Source organism: Colletotrichum fructicola, assembly GCF_000319635.2.
Source record: "Colletotrichum fructicola Nara gc5 chromosome Unknown KSG_Nara_v1_contig09, whole genome shotgun sequence".
In the NCBI taxonomy this organism is placed as follows: domain Eukaryota; kingdom Fungi; phylum Ascomycota; class Sordariomycetes; order Glomerellales; family Glomerellaceae; genus Colletotrichum; species Colletotrichum fructicola.
In genome coordinates this window covers 1381906-1397069 of record NW_027094059.1, presented here as the reverse complement: position 1 = coordinate 1397069, position 15164 = coordinate 1381906, and the positions used below count along the sequence as shown (strand labels likewise).

Here is a 15164-nt window from a genome sequence, read left to right as displayed (position 1 = left end):
CACGCTGACTTGACATTACCCAAGAGACGACGCGAGCAGCCCATCAAAATTAGCCGTTCACGGAAGTCACCGACCGACCCACTGTTCATCCTCCGCTCCTGGACTTCATAGCCCCGGCCGCGTTTCCTGGAGTCTCCGGAAGGGCCGGATGGGCCCCATCTTCTCACGATGGGGCCGGCTTGGTGTTGACGGTGGATACGCTCGCATCGTGCCCTCGACCCGCCCACAACTTCCACCGAATTCTTGACCATCTTGCCCTCGCGATGTTTATAACCACAAATCAGCCTGCCCGGCTAGCTCAATCGGTAGAGCGTGAGACTCTTAATCTCAAGGTTGTGGGTTCGACCCGTAAGCGCCATCATCATCTAATTACACCTAGTAGCACCGTCACTAACACATCCCAGCCACGTCGGGCTCAATTCCCGCCAGCGATTGACTTCAAATCACATCTTTTTTGCTCTCCCTTTGGTTTAATATAGTGTTAGACTTTTTTTTTTTTAGCCAGCGAGCATAAATCACGTTCTATAGTTCCTCGTAGGCGCGGTCGATACAGCAGTTGCGATACCACGATGAACGCATCTCATGATCTCGTCACCCTTCCTTCCCCAAAACCAAGACTTGGCCAAGAAGTTCTCGCCGTATTTCCACGGCCCCCAAACACCCCCTCCATCAATTTGTGGAATCCCCCTTGACCACCTGTTCACTTCATGATTTCCCCAAAAACCAAGCATCTTGGCGAGACTTGGCATCGCGGCCTGCGAGCCTCCGTCTCCTGCACCACGGGATCCATCCCGCTTTTAGACGGCCGCTGAACCGATCGACCGTGCATTGCGGCTAAATGCGGTGCGTATCTTTATCTTGATGTAGGGTGACGGCGGTAACCACACCCGTAGAAGGGCCGGCTCGGCTTGCGTCAGGGGCCGGAGGATAGAGTTGACTAGGTCGTGTCTGATCTGCGCGGTGTGTTTGGGACGCCTCCTTTGAGGGGTTTGATGCCAACAGAGCGACGCAAGACACGGTGTTCAACTTGGTGACTTTCTTGTAGTACTGATGTCATTGACTGATCGGCGGCTGGGGACGGTTGACGGTTTTTTCAAAAGAGAATGCCCCCGGGTATTCCTTGGAAGTCTTGAAGTAGAACAATATTGTTGTTCTTTGGGGTTACCCTCTCTTCTTTGCCGGCAGCCGCAATGACGTTGTTTGTTTCGTTCCTCTTGGGTTTAGGAGTCTGTATGTTGTGTGTATCAGCTCAATCGCCAGGCCATTCTATCAAGACATCTCGGCAGTGCGATTGGAACCCCGCCGGGCCGCTGCATCTTTCGCTCCATCAGAAGACATGCTTCCTGTCGTATGATCCAGAAAAGAACCTCGGAAGCTCGGAGTTATCGGCGTGGACACATAGACCGGTGTGCACCAGCCCAAAGACCAACTCCAGATATTGCGCCTTCGTCAAGGATGACTTCCACGGCGACTCCGCAGTACTCGTCCTCACATCCCCAGAGACGGCAGCCGGAGATCTCGGGTTGATCGAGGACTCTGACCCTCGGTGGCTCAGCCCCGGTTCTTCTTCTCTGCCGCCGCGGATCCCGCCCTACGAGGTCCGGAAGGTACCCGGAAAAGAGCTGGGGGTCGTGGCCAACTCGACGATTCGCGCCGGGGAGGTCATCATGCGCGACTACCCGACCATCTTGCAGACCGTGTCGACAGAAGTGTGGGAGCAGATCGACCCGAGAGAGGCGCTGTGGGTTCTCGAGGAGGGCTTTGTGCGGTTGCCGGAAGAGGTTCAGATCAAGGTCTTTGAGCTCGCAAGGAGTACAGGCGGGCATGTGCTTGAGGACGTTCTGCACACAAATACGTTTGCGGCCTCGTTTAACAATGTCAGCCACTATGGGCTGTTCACGAACATTGCGGTAGGGAGAACCTGGTGTTGCTGGACAAAGGATGAACGGAAGACTGACTAGAAAGCAGAGAATCAACCACGATTGTCGGCCAAAGTTGGTGGTTCCGCGGCACTGGGAGATTGTATGCTTACATGACACAGCGCGGTGACTCGGTACTCTCCACGAACGCTCGCCTTGGAGGTAGTAGCGTACCGGGATATTCAGCCGGGAGAAGAGTTGAGTATCAGTTGTGAGACGCCATCCTCTGTGTACATCACCGGCACTCGCCAAGCTAACACCAATAACCAGACTCACCGCTCAACATGCTCTACGCAGACCGTCAGCGGACCCTGCAGGAGTGGGGATTCAACTGCACATGCTCGCTCTGCAGCTCCGCCTCCGCCGTGGCCGCCTCCGACGCCCGCCGCGGACGGATGCAAGAGATAGTATCGGCGCTCAACAACAAAGTCTTCCGCTCGTTGCCGGCGCGCATGGCGGAGCTCGCGGAGGAACTGGACGGCATTTTGAAGGAAGAGGGGCTGTCGGCGCAGAAGGGCGACTTTTACGACATTCTCGCCCGGGCTTATGTAGACATGGGCGAGGTCGAAACGGGCAGGAGGTATGCGCGGTTGGCGGTGGAGAAGCTGGTGCACTTTGCGGGGTACGACGATGAGAGGACGGAGAGGGCGAGGGGGCTTTTGGGGGAGTTGGGGAAAGTTGGGGGAGCGTAGGAGCAGCTTACACGGGGTATGGGGGAAACGGTGCGGTGTGACTGATCATGAACAAGGGCATGTTCGGGGTAATACATGACGGAGGACTGTCACTACCCTTCTTGATGGTCTGCTGCGAGTGGTATTGGCCCGGAGTAAAGGAACCCCGGGGAGGAGGACGGGGGTGAGGTTTCCTGATTCGGGGCGCCTCGCCTAACACCGACGGGATATATCTTTTTCAGGCAGTTCCAACATGGCATGGCGTTGGGGGAAGGGAGTAAACCGTTTTTTTCTTGGGGGCGCTTAGTATTCTCCGACTCGCGCACACCTGCTCACGGCTATGCGGCACCGCTCCATGACCCAAGATGCTGGAACCGCGATTAGGTTCCGCGGGAAGGGGTGTGTGACGCCCGTTGATCCTCCCGCAACATGCTTTTCCCCTGGGTTGTCAAAAATAAGAACAACGTGTCTCTGCTATGCGTTTTCTGAGGGTTGGGGGAGTTGAGGCTCTGGCTGGAGCCGCGTCCATGTGGCGCCAAGAGGCTTGGAAGGGCTTGGACGACCGCTGCCAAGGCTGCCTTGGCATGCTTCTCTGAACGTCGTGCCGACCACAAGAAGATTCAGAGAAGAAAGCTGATGATGCAAAAAGAATTTTGTGGTAAACACAGGAGTATTCTGTTTAAGAAACAATTAAAGGCAAACAATTTCAGAACAAAGACGTTGAACCATTTGACTGTGACACAATGCTGCTCTTTGCAAACGAGAACCTTGTTCTGCGTTCGATGCACGTCCCGTCAACACCACAGAAAGACATCACCACCAACACAATGTCTTTATCACGATGGCCACGTCAACCTGCGCTCCAGTATTTAAATCGGCCCACGTCCGATGGCAAATCCCCCTGCTCTCACCAAACCAGAACGCAACAACACGTCGCATCACATATCTCGGCTAACAATACGACGGCATAAACGAACCCGCGCTATTACTCACACTACCACCACAGCACAGACTTTCCAGATTTCCCCAGAAACCCCAGAGATCTTCGCTGCCATGTGCATCCAGTACATCATCTCCGCAATCTGCACCGCCGCCGCCTGCGGCGTGCCCCAGAAGGGCTGCCGGCGCGAACACGTGGTCGTGTCGCGGCGCGAGGTGTGCGGCGCCGCGCAACCAGAACGGTGCATGTGCTTCTTCGGCTCGTGCGGGCGCATCGTCACGCACTTTGACGACAGCGACCTGGCGCACATCGCCGAGGCGCCGTGCGAGGCGTGCGACGAGCTGTTCGTCGCGGAGCCGGAGGAGGTGCTGCTGCTCAAGATCTTCGACGCCGAGTTCGCGGAGATCTGGGCCGAGTTCTTTGGGCCGAAGCACGCTGAGCGCTGCACCGAGGGCAAGTGGCTGGGCAAGTATGACGCTGAGCAGTTGCTGTTTTACCTCGAGGACGAGGAGGAGACCTCTGTGGGCCGGGATGACGGCGATAATGTTATGGAGTTCTGGGAGGATGCGCCTGGCGCTGCTGGGGATGGTGAGTTTCATGCCATTGCGGGTGAGTTTGATGCGACTGAGTTTGAGGAATATGGGCTGGATGAGTTGTTTGAGGCTGCAGAGCGTCGCGCGGAGGATATTCCCCTCCCATCGGACGACGAGGCTGTGATGCTGCCTTACGATGGAGCGCAGGACCAGATTGAGATTCACGATGACCAGGCCCTGGAAGGTGAGAACTAGCAGAGACATGGGCAGGGGGCGACTAGGTAAGTGTACGCATACCGGGAGGAAGCTCGTAAATTGATTGTGTCGGGCAAATTTGACTACGTAGACAGGACACGCAAAAATTGATGACCACGTAATACACACAAAACAGGATTCTCAAAGGGGGAGGGGTTACACGACCCGAAGATCGTCACTCGGGTTCGCGCTCTGGGTTGTAGCTCCGACGCCGGCGTGTGTTAGAAAACGTTGACAGCGCGCGATGAGCGATCTTTTGCAATTTTCAAGTAAACCCCGTGACCAACTGACTGGTAAAAGTCTTGGAAATCGTATGAGGCCCCAAATTGCATGCACTCAGAGACCTCCGCACGTTGGTCGGGCTCGGTGGTAATTTACACGCCTGGGCCCGGGGTGGCTGGGTTTGCCTGGTCTGGGAAGTATGGAGCAGCGGCAATCCGTGCTCCTTTTGCGCCTTTCGCCATGTGACGAGTGGGGGGTTTATTTTTTTGGCAGAAATTTCGCGTCAATTCCAAGGTCTCTTTCAGTGCGTGCGGTGTGTGAGAAGTGAAACTGTGGGTGGGAAAACACCGAGCTCGCGCTGCGAGTTGAGCGCTTAGATATCCCCAGTCCAGTTTTCTTACCCCGTAAAGTCCCCATTGAAGGAAGCTTCTCCGTGGGGACTTTGGGGTTGGGGAGCAGGCGAGCAGGAAAAGGGGACCTGGGGAGTTACTTTGGGGCAGAGAAAGGGTGCAATGAGACGGATGGTCGGATATCCTGGCCATCTGGATGGACGGATGGATCTCTCTGCCTGCGTACGAATCACCGGGCGTGCCACTGCGCAATCATCGATGTCCTGGTTGGCCGAGACGGCATGTAAGCTTAAACTACGGGGATTCATTCGCGCGAGATCCATCTTGCCTGGGAGGATTGAGGGGAAAGCTAGGCAAGCAGACTGGAGTTCGTGGAGCAGCAAAGAGATGGGGAGGCGAATTGTCGGTCGAGGCCCGATGGGCCTGGCCTAGTCATCTGCATTTCTCATGTAACAATAACCGGCGCAGGCATACAAGTGTACAAGGGGCTACTGCCAGTATGACTCGATTCTGAAGGCTCCGCGGGCGTAAAAACCGCAGCCGTCGGTGGTTGACGAGCAACTTGCGAGTTTGCCCTCACGGAAGATGGCCGAGCGGCAGTTGCACGCGCGGACAAACCCCGTCGACTTAGTCCCAAAGCAGCCCGAGCAGGGCCCCACCCGGCCGGCGGCGAGCTGCGGTGCCTCTGCCGCCTGCGAACTTGCTGAGGGAACCGGCCTTGGGATTGGCTGCTTTGGGGAAGTCTTGGAGCAAATCTGGCTGGCTTACCTAGGCTGGACGTCTGGGGGCACTGAGAGCGGTTCCACGTAAAAAGTTGGGGACATGGATCATGGGACGACATGGGGCTTTTGCGAGGGCTTCGGCCTGGCGTTGCATCTCTCTGTCTTTCCCACTATTTTTTATCCTACCAATGTTTGGTCAGCAGCAAAAACTGGAAACGCACCCTCTCGACGAGTCAGAGCGCAGCTATTATTCTTGTGAAATCTTTGGCATTGCGGGGGAGAAGAAGACGGATGGTCGTCTCCAAACTTCCAAAGCGCGGAGAATGCGGAGCGGTGCACCGCTCTCCCACCTAAGGACAGGGGGTTGTCTACTAAGTGCCTTATGGTGGTTTTTGGCCCCGACTTGGCTTGCGCGCTTGGCAAGCAAGCAAGCATCGCTCCCAAGGAACATCACGTCACTTGGCACTGGGCGGGATCGTCCTTTGTCGAACTCTTGGTCCAATCCAGCGCCGCGGAACACCATCCTGCCGGTGCAGACAAGCCTTGAGGCGGTTTCTTCGCCCTTCTCGCGTGCATCACACCCTCTCTGGGCAGATTTACCCCAACCTCACCTCCCCAGCGACCGCTGTTCCCCCCTTCCCCCAGCCGGGACGTAAGCGGCCTTGCTTCTTCGGGCGATTCATTTCTTGTTGAGCTGGGAGACACTACTGCATCCTCTGCCCGTGGAATTGTCTCTTGGTGTGTTGCATTACGGGAACTTGCGGGAGCTTCTTGATCCCAAACCGCTGGCTTGAGAACACTAACTGTGAGAAATACGAGTCTATCGGCCTTGATCCGCGGGGTGATGCCCGTCCTCTAACCTCGCGTGGCCTCATGGGCCACCCCAGAGGCGCGAACGGTCATCTGAAGATGAGCGGAAGTCATCCCAGTTCTCCGCGGCAGGTGGTCGATTCTGAGAATTTAGACTTTGTATCAGAGCTTTTTCCGTTAATTCAAGGCCCCCCTTTTCCGTCGAATTTCTCGGGGCCAACTTTTGGGATACCACGTTATTCCTGACACCCAGTATCAAACAGATCTAGAGTCCGTTTGCCAGATCTAGTAAACCGAGAGGCCCCCATAACCGTTGTCTCTGCATGGTGCATCACTGTGGATAATACAGCTGCGAGATACGGCAAAACTGCGCCGAGAAAAACAACGAGAGCGAGAGAGACAGAGAAACAGCTTACACAACGGGCGCGTCCGACAATACGGACGGCGGAGAACATCCCGGCCAGGCTGGCAGGCACTGGTCTGTCTACCAACCCCCGACTCGAGTAGTCCGTCCTACGTACTCCTCCTCCTCCTCCTCCTCCTCTTCCTTGTCTTTTCCCCAACTACCCCAAACCAAAGCCGCCGGCGCGCGGTTGCTACAGCCGGATATGGGCAAGCTGCCGCCCACTTTACGCACCAAAGGCATCGTCTCTCCTCTCTCCCCACGCATCTCCATGTTCATCCCCATACCCTTCCCCATTCAACTCATCAAGACATCCTTGCCTAGTTTCGTAACCAGGACACCATTCCACTCGTTCCTCCCCTCGCAATTTTTCACGATGGTGGAACGGAAGTTGAGCGATTGGTCGGTCGGCGGACCACCCCCCCGATGTCCCCCTACGACCCTTTTCCCACGGGGTCGCATTGACCGCTGGCTGTCATCTCGCAGAGGGCGGGGGGAGGGATTCTAGTCGTGTGCGCGTGGTGTGTAGTTTGCATTTGTGATCTGGGTTACTCATGTAAGCTGGTGTTCCCTCCGATCACTTCCCTTTTTCCCTCCCCGGATCTTCTTGGGGTATTAATATCAACCCCGTCTCACCCATCCGGCGGTTTCTTGTTCTTCAACCGTCGTGTTCATACCTCAAACCTCACGCCCCCTTCTTTTCTCTTTGCATAGCCCGCCGACAAACCATCCCGAGCGAGCACCGAAAAGAAACAGTTTCCAAAATGGCTGGAGGTGGTGTCAAGAAACCCATCAACGTCTTCAAGCTCGGTGAGCTGGGCGAGCCCAAGGGCGTTTTCAACTGGCGACTATGGTTCGCCGTCATCTCCTTCGGCCTCATGGGCGCCGCCCGTGGTGTCGATGAGGGTCTCATCTCTGGCGCCTTCGGCTCCAAGGATTTCCAAAAGTTCATCCACTACGATCAGTACAGCGAAGTTGAGCAGACCAACATCAAGGCCAACGTCTCCGCCATGGTCCAGCTCGGTTCCGTTGCTGGTGCTCTCTTGTAAGTCGACGCCCCTCGGGTGGCTTTTGCGCTCAACTCGTCTCCGACTAACACGACCGGTTCAGTGCTTTCGTCATCTGTGATAAGATCGGCCGTATCTGGGCTACCCGTCAGCTTTGCGTCATCTGGATTATCGGTATTGCCATCTTCATGGCCAACAACGGACACCTCGGCGCCGTCTACGCCGGCCGCTTCATCGCCGGTCTTGGTGTCGGTCAGACGCCCGTCGTCGGCCCCGTCTACCTCGCTGAGATCGCCCCGGCCTCCGTCCGCGGCCTGTGCACTTGCGTCTTCACCGGTTTCGTGTACCTGGGCATCGTCCTCGCGTACTTCACAAACTACGGCTGCCAGATTCACCTCGGCGACACCACCCACAACCGCTGGCTCGTACCCACCTCGCTGCACATCATGTTCGCCGGCATCATCTTCATCCTCACCTTCTTCCAGTTCGAGTCCCCTCGTTTCCTGGTCAAGCAGGGCAAGATCGAGGAGGCCACCACGACCATGGCTCACCTGCGTCACCTTTCCGTCGACCACGAGTACGTCACTCGCGAGATCTACAACATCCAGGCTGCCCACCACGAGGAGCTCGAGGCCAGCAAGGGCGCCACCTGGTTCGGCAAGGTCAAGGAGCTCTTCCTCGTCCCAAGCAACCTGTACCGTCTCTACCTCAGCACCATGGTCCAGTTCCTCTCCCAGTGGTCCGGCGCCGGCTCCATCACCCTGTACGCCCCCGACCTCTTCAAGATCCTCGGCATCACCGGCCAGAACGAGTCCCTCCTCGTCACCGCCGTCTTCGGTGTCGTGAAGCTCACCGCCGCCATCCTCTGCGCGCTGTTCCTCGTCGATGTCATCGGTCGCAAGCGCGCCCTGCTCACGGGTATCACCCTGCAGGCCATCGCCATGATCTACGTCGCCGGCTTCCTTACCCACGTGCCGCTCCTCGGCGTCGACGAGAGCTTCGTGCTCCCCGAGAACCTCCTCGGCGTCTCCCGCGGCGCCATCGCCATGATCTACATCTCCGGCTTCGGCTGGGCCCTTGGCTGGAACTCCATGCAGTACCTCCTGACCGCCGAGCTGTTCCCCCTCCGCGTCCGCGCCCTCGCCACCTCCTGGGCCATGACGCTGCACTTCGCCAACCAGTATGGCAACTCGCGCGCCGTGCCCAACATGCTGCTCTCCACCGACCACGGCGGCATCTCGCCCATGGGCACCTTCTGGTCCTTCGCGGCCATCACCATCATCGGCGGTGTCTGGGTCTGGTTCTTCGTCCCCGAGACCGCCGGCCGCTCGCTCGAGAGCATGGACCGCCTGTTCGAGCTGCCGTGGTACAGGATCGGTCTTCACGGCAACGCGGACGCCGAGGAGCGCGACATTGTCCACAACGAGAAGCAGGAGGCCGCCGAGGGCGTGCAGGGTGCCGCGACGCACGCTGAGAAGAGGGAGGTTTAGAGATTGTATAATGTGTACACGATAGATGCCTGAAAGCGTCTGATGGTTGAAACCAAAACAAAAGGGCCCATATAATGAATGCAATATGCACCCAAAGAAGTAATGATTCCAAAAGAAACAATGTTTTCAAAGAGAATGACTTTTCGTCCGAAATCTGATGTCTCGTTTGGCGTGACCTGAACCTCGCTTGATCTTGCTCAAACAGCAAAGTAAAAGCTGTGATCGGCCTGCATAGTGTGCGCATGAAACCCTGCAGGGAACAGAATCCCTACATTATGTATGTGACGCAACTCGACGTATTGGATGAAGATCAGAGACATTCTTACACGGACAAAGGCCGCACAGAAGCAAGACGGAGAAGACCCCGTCCGCGGTCAAGATGTGAACAAGGGGGACGGAGATGGCCCGCACCCCCTGTGTCTGTGGGGAAGCGGAGAATTGCCGTGAGGGACTACGGTTAGGACGGGGAACGCCCGCGTGTGAAAGGTGACAGGGTTCGGCCGAGGACGGGCCATCGGCAAAGAGATATATCAAGACCTTCGGAACATCAAGGAAGGATGGTGCAGGATCCTTGGATCTGTTGGGAGACGGAAATGCAACCTGTCGGCGCGGCCGTGGAAACGCGGAACGAATTGGACGTCCTCGGCCATTGATATACGCACCGAATACAGGGCGGCCGTGTTGTTGGTCCATGACTAGTCGACTGGCACGATTCTGCCGCCAATGGAACCGAGAGACCGGATCCGGCCATGCTCCCAACGACACGACTTCAATGCGACTTCGTGGAATGGATCATCGGCATATCTACGGCTCGTGAAGGCAATTCCCCCTTGTTTGGAAGGCGACCATCTGTGGCGAGCGATCAAAACATAGGTGCCACCACCCCTGGACCAGGAACGAGTGTCAAGCTATTGGTGTGAGGCTTCAGGTCGAGGGGGCGACAGGATGGATCTCGGTCCCGAGTCACATGGGTAAAGGGTTATCGAATTCAATGGTTCGAACTGACGATTCCTGTGGCTCAGCCCGGCTTCAATGGGATTAGGATCCCGAGCAGCTCGCGTCTGTCCTTGTCCCGAGCAACGCGAAAATGCCAACCATCAGAGCCCATCCAGATTCCAGACCCCGTCTCGATGAAGCTTAGCACACCCAGGAACCTCTTCCCCGGGTGCGCCACGAACGCCAGCGGCATCCAATCACGTCCCCAGTCTCCAAGACCACAGGACGCCCAAAGCTCCACGACGACAGCCGATGTCTCAGCCACAGCTCCGCCAATGGCCCCATCTTCTTCAACGAAAGCAATGAATCTCTTTGAGAGGAACGAACGTTGGCTTGAAGTGGACAGCGGATAGCAGCAATGGCGGCGCTTCGCTTCCCCAGAGCCCGCGCGCTGCCAGCGGCCGTGCTGCCTTTGAAGGCGCTTTGCGTGCAAGCGTGGCCGATCTCCTGGGACTGGGCCATCGCGCCGCCCCCTGACACGCATCGGCAGATTCAGTGGCCAAGAGCATCATAGAAGTCCAAGCCCGTTGGCCGTTTTCGTCGGGAGGAGGACGCACCGCTCTTAATACGCATTGCGCCCATCATGCACGCGTACTTTGTGAATGGTGATTGATCCCGTGTAACATTGTTTTCTTCCATTGTCTTTTTCCGTGTGTCATCCCACCGGCATCAACCGTCCACCATGAGGGCCTCTCTGGTCTCGATGCTCCTTGTGGGAGCCGTGAGGCTGGTGTCTGGATCTGCGTTCACTGACGCCTTGGGCGCGGCCCCGGAGTGTGCTGTTCGTGAACCTGTTCTCTCTACGTGCGTGGACTTCCTTACTGATGCTTTGGTTTAGGTTACCTGCGCTCTCAAGGCCCTGCCTCAGTCACCCTGCACCATCGATAACACGACATGTCTGTGTACGAATCCTGTGTTCAATGGATTCGTGGGAGACTGCGTAAAGACGGCATGCACCGTCCAGGAGGCGCTCAGTATGTGTTGATGGATGATAGTGCTGGCATCGATTGCTGACCTGCTGGGTAGCCGTTACAAATCTGACATGGACGGCATGCGGATTCCCACTGACTGACACGACAAGCACGGCACGCTACACGTTGATTTTCTTGCTCATCCTACCGGTCTCGTTCTTCGCCGTCCGAATGATCGCAAGAGGCCTGCATCTGACGACATGGGGAGTCGAGGACACGACGATTGTGCTGGCTTTTGTATGTCCGGCGTTCTGCGTTGATACCTGAAACAACACTGACTTGAGAGCAGATATTCTTCTTGCCTTTTGTGCCAATAACGTTCGTCAGTAAGTGTTGGCAAGATCTCCCGAAACCGAGGAAATGGCGGGCTGACATCCAGGCAAGTGTTGAACTATGGCCTTGGCCAAGACATTTTCAAGCTGCACCCCTATCAAATCACAATGTTTCTAAAGGTGAGCCTGCAATCCGAAAGACTTTCACAAGAACTTGGCACTAAGCAACCTCAGCTACTCTTTGTCCTCCAGCTGTTCTACATCCTCGATCTTGCGGTAATCAAGGCCTCGATCATCTGCCTATACCTCCGAGTCTTCAGCATCAGATCGTTCAGGACGGTTTTATGGTGCACACAGGGCTTCAACTTCCTCCTCGGGTTTTCCTACGTCCTTCTGAGCCTGGTTCAATGCCAGCCACTGAACCACTATTGGAACGGATGGGACGGTCGGCATCCTGGCAAGTGTGCCGATCTCAACTTGATCGGACTTACCCATGTCGGTTTGAACATTGGTCTGGACGTTTGGATGCTCATTCTGCCAGCATCTCAAGTGTACAAGCTGAACCTTCCTCTGAAGAAAAAGTTGGGGGTCATGGCAATGTTTGGCGTTGGTGTCTTGTAAGTCCTCTCTGTCTCTATCCGGAGCCCATCCCTTTCTAATCCGCCACTAGCCTCACAATTGTGAGCATAATCCGGATCAAAAGCTTACTGGTCTTTGCCACGTCTTTCAACGTCACTGGTAAGTCTATTGTTCGTCGACAATTATTGAATCGTCACTCATCAATACCGCAGCTGAAACTCTCTGGGGCATCATTTGGTCCTATGTCGAGCTTTGCGTCGGAATCTCCGTTGCTTGCATGCCAGCCGTCAGGCAGCTTGCAGTCAAATTCTTCCCGAAGCTCATCGACCTGACCCGCCAGAGCTTGACGAGGTCTACGAGGTCTGCTAGATCAACCCAAAACACCAACACGGAACTGCGGCCCGTATCCAACAGCCGACGATCTATGAAGTCCGATAATACGGGCGTTTCTATTCTCCAACCGGAGACTCGGTCTTTAACAGACACAACTACGCCCAAAAGCGCTACTTTTACGATAGATGGATCGAGACAGCAGAAATGAAGTCGAAGCAACTGTTCTCTTTACAGCACGAGTACTGTTACTACTGTACGAAGTGATCTTTGGGGAAACATTGGATATGGAGTAGGCGCAATATGGATTTCTTAGAGTACACACATATACCCGAAGTTTCAATAGGTTCTTAGACAGGTTGGCAATTACGGAAGCGTACGAGACACATACAAGAACTAGCGAGGACAACAAAAATCATTCTTGTCACTGATATTTGATAAGGGCGCAAAGACTCGGGGCTTCTTCCAGATGTGAGACCGCAATCGAAAGTGAACGGAGAGTAAATTTCGCGTCGTCATCTGGTCATCAGAAATGTTGTGATACTTGCGAAACGAATGTCTCTTTCTTGTGGAGAACATTCTCTTATCACCATGTTTCGCTTCAGAGTTGCCAGACTTGGTTGTTTCAATACCATTCAACGACCTCGCATGTATCAATACAGGGCAAGCACATGTCAAGAAGCGCAGCGTTGCATGAAACTGCATTTGTATGTGAGAGTTCAGACGAGTCGGATCATCTTGGTAGGCCTGCCTTTCACCCCTCAACAATCGGGGCGATTGAAGCTCAAACATGGCTTGTTTGTGGCGATCCGAATGTTTGGGGCATTGATGGAATATCCACATCGGGTCTGATCGCATTCAAGGCGATTCGAGGGTTGAGAAGGTACATCCAAAGTTTCGTGAGTGGAACTAGGCCCTGAGTCGGTGATAGTTTTTGCCAAGACTTCTGTGATCTTATCTCGTACATCTCAATCGTATCCCAAGGCCTCAACATGCAGCGCATTTCGTTTCGACCATCAATTGAGTTGTGGCTGAGCATCTTGGTAGTAGAGCACGAGGCTATGAGCTTCATACTGCCAAGACCGCTCAGCGACTGTTTAGTTTAATAGCTTCATCGCATCCCAACCTGCGGGAAACTGACTTGTGTCGCGCTTTTCCGTCAAAAGTATCTGATTCATGGAGAGCGACGGAGATGACGGATAAGGGCACGGAAGGTTGCTTCTCACCCCGACTTTGGCCGAAGTCTACTCATCCAAACTTTCAATCTCGAAACAATGTTCTGATGCGCTTGAACAGAGTTGCGGGCGGCATTTGAGCTGCACTCTACGAGATATGGGACGATGGCGGTGAACATCGGCAATTGTTGCACGACCCGCTCGCGATGTCGTCTTCTCATTGCATGCCAAGAAAGACTACTCCGTCACCACCCCAGACTCGGTTCGCGTTCGTTGACCCGCTTGAAACGGCCGATCGGCGGCGGAGCCGAACGTGAGAATGGCGACATTTCGGTAAGGACTCCGAAGGGCTTTGAAGACAGCCGGGGGTACCGGATCGGCATGTGGGTTGCAAAAATAATAGAAGATACAGCATGTACGTACGTATCGATTTTATTTCGTCTGCACTGATGATTGCCTGTCACAGGACTCCATGCAATCAATCCTTGCAGGCTGAGGAACACCAGAAGCAGAGAAATCTAGTGAAGAGTCAAGAACCCTCAAAAAGCAAAAGTGTTGGGCCCTAACCAGGGATCGAACCTGGGACCTCTCCCAGACTGAATTGTCAATGAACAACCCTAAGGGAGAATCATACCGCTAGACCATCAGGGCGAGTAGAAGGAGTGGAGAAACATGCTCCGACGGGAGGGGCGGAGGGCAAGCGAATTTCGTAGCGTGCGTCGTGACGAGATGGTGGGGGCCTCGGAGTGGGACAAACCCTCGATCCGTCGAAATGCAGGGGCTGCTTCACGTGTGAAAGGACAGCCATAGTAAGCTTGGAAGAGTGGTCTTTGAATTCTAGAGTCTTATCTTGTGGCTTGACAAGAGAAGCGGCTTATTATATGTGGAAATTGCCTGCTGAACTAGAGATACCTTGTTTGCGCCTGTATCTTGAAGGTTGTAGAGGAGTGCTGGATTTTGCGTTCCCGACTCCCGGAAAAAGCGGATGGACTCAGATCGACATGAGAGCCAGGAAGTTGTTGAAGAAATGTGCAGTGTTTATTATGAAGTGCGAAGTTTCAACTGCTGACAACTTGTATTTTGCTTGTTGTGTTGAATGTTCTTTTCTGCGGATTAAATAGGGTAGTAGTTGAGCCTATCTTAGAGTTATATCTTAGGAATCATATTTTAAATATGAGTGATGAAGAAGTAAAACATTCCAGCTTCTAGAAGTTATTTTCAAACATAATGAAGACTCTGTTAGCTTCTATGAGAGTGTTTCAGGCTGTGGACATGTCGAATAACATCCATTATTATATATCTTGAGTTCTCGCTATCTAGCAAAGTTATATCGCGGGTTTGCCATTCAGCTGTCTTTGCTGCGATCTTAGAACTCAGCCTTCGAGGATGTTGGTTCATTTGATCCAAGATATCTTCTTCTGATCAGAGCACCATATGAATCGCAGCCAGAGATAGCTGATTATTTCTGATGAAGTCGGGTGTAATATGCCAACACGAGATTCACAAAGTCAGTAGTGAC

At 54.6% G+C, this 15164-nt stretch overlaps 5 protein-coding genes across 5 annotated transcripts; 4 read left to right on the top strand and 1 right to left on the bottom strand.

The window, feature by feature from the left end:
- Nucleotides 1–1190: 1190 nt before the first annotated feature.
- On the top strand, nt 1191–2611 carry CGGC5_v014688 (uncharacterized protein; the record flags this gene model as incomplete). Its single annotated transcript, XM_066153135.1, has 3 exons — nt 1191–1910; nt 2042–2081; nt 2190–2611. 3 exons carry the CDS (start codon nt 1191–1193, stop codon nt 2609–2611), a joined length of 1182 nt encoding a protein of 393 aa, XP_066007521.1.
- Nucleotides 2612–3643: 1032 nt separating this feature from the next.
- Nucleotides 3644–4318, top strand: CGGC5_v014687 (uncharacterized protein; the record flags this gene model as incomplete). Its single annotated transcript, XM_032029568.1, has 1 exon — nt 3644–4318. The coding sequence occupies one exon, from the start codon at nt 3644–3646 to the stop codon at nt 4316–4318; it is 675 nt and encodes a 224-aa protein (XP_031890719.1).
- A 2165-nt stretch (nt 4319–6483) lies between these two features.
- CGGC5_v014686 (uncharacterized protein) lies at nt 6484–7068 on the bottom strand (the record flags this gene model as incomplete). Its single annotated transcript, XM_066153134.1, has 3 exons — nt 6484–6564; nt 6839–6887; nt 6944–7068. 3 exons carry the CDS (start codon nt 7066–7068, stop codon nt 6484–6486), a joined length of 255 nt encoding a protein of 84 aa, XP_066007519.1.
- Nucleotides 7069–7589: 521 nt separating this feature from the next.
- Nucleotides 7590–9322, top strand: qutD-5 (putative quinate permease; the record flags this gene model as incomplete). Its single annotated transcript, XM_032029567.1, has 2 exons — nt 7590–7870; nt 7936–9322. The coding sequence occupies 2 exons, from the start codon at nt 7590–7592 to the stop codon at nt 9320–9322; spliced, it is 1668 nt and encodes a 555-aa protein (XP_031890718.1).
- Nucleotides 9323–11000: 1678 nt separating this feature from the next.
- Nucleotides 11001–12737, top strand: CGGC5_v014684 (Satratoxin biosynthesis SC1 cluster protein 4; the record flags this gene model as incomplete). Its single annotated transcript, XM_032029565.1, has 9 exons — nt 11001–11099; nt 11157–11292; nt 11345–11526; nt 11579–11615; nt 11674–11741; nt 11796–12178; nt 12232–12299; nt 12353–12500; nt 12623–12737. The coding sequence occupies 9 exons, from the start codon at nt 11001–11003 to the stop codon at nt 12735–12737; spliced, it is 1236 nt and encodes a 411-aa protein (XP_031890942.1).
- Between the last annotated feature and the right edge of the window lie 2427 nt (nt 12738–15164).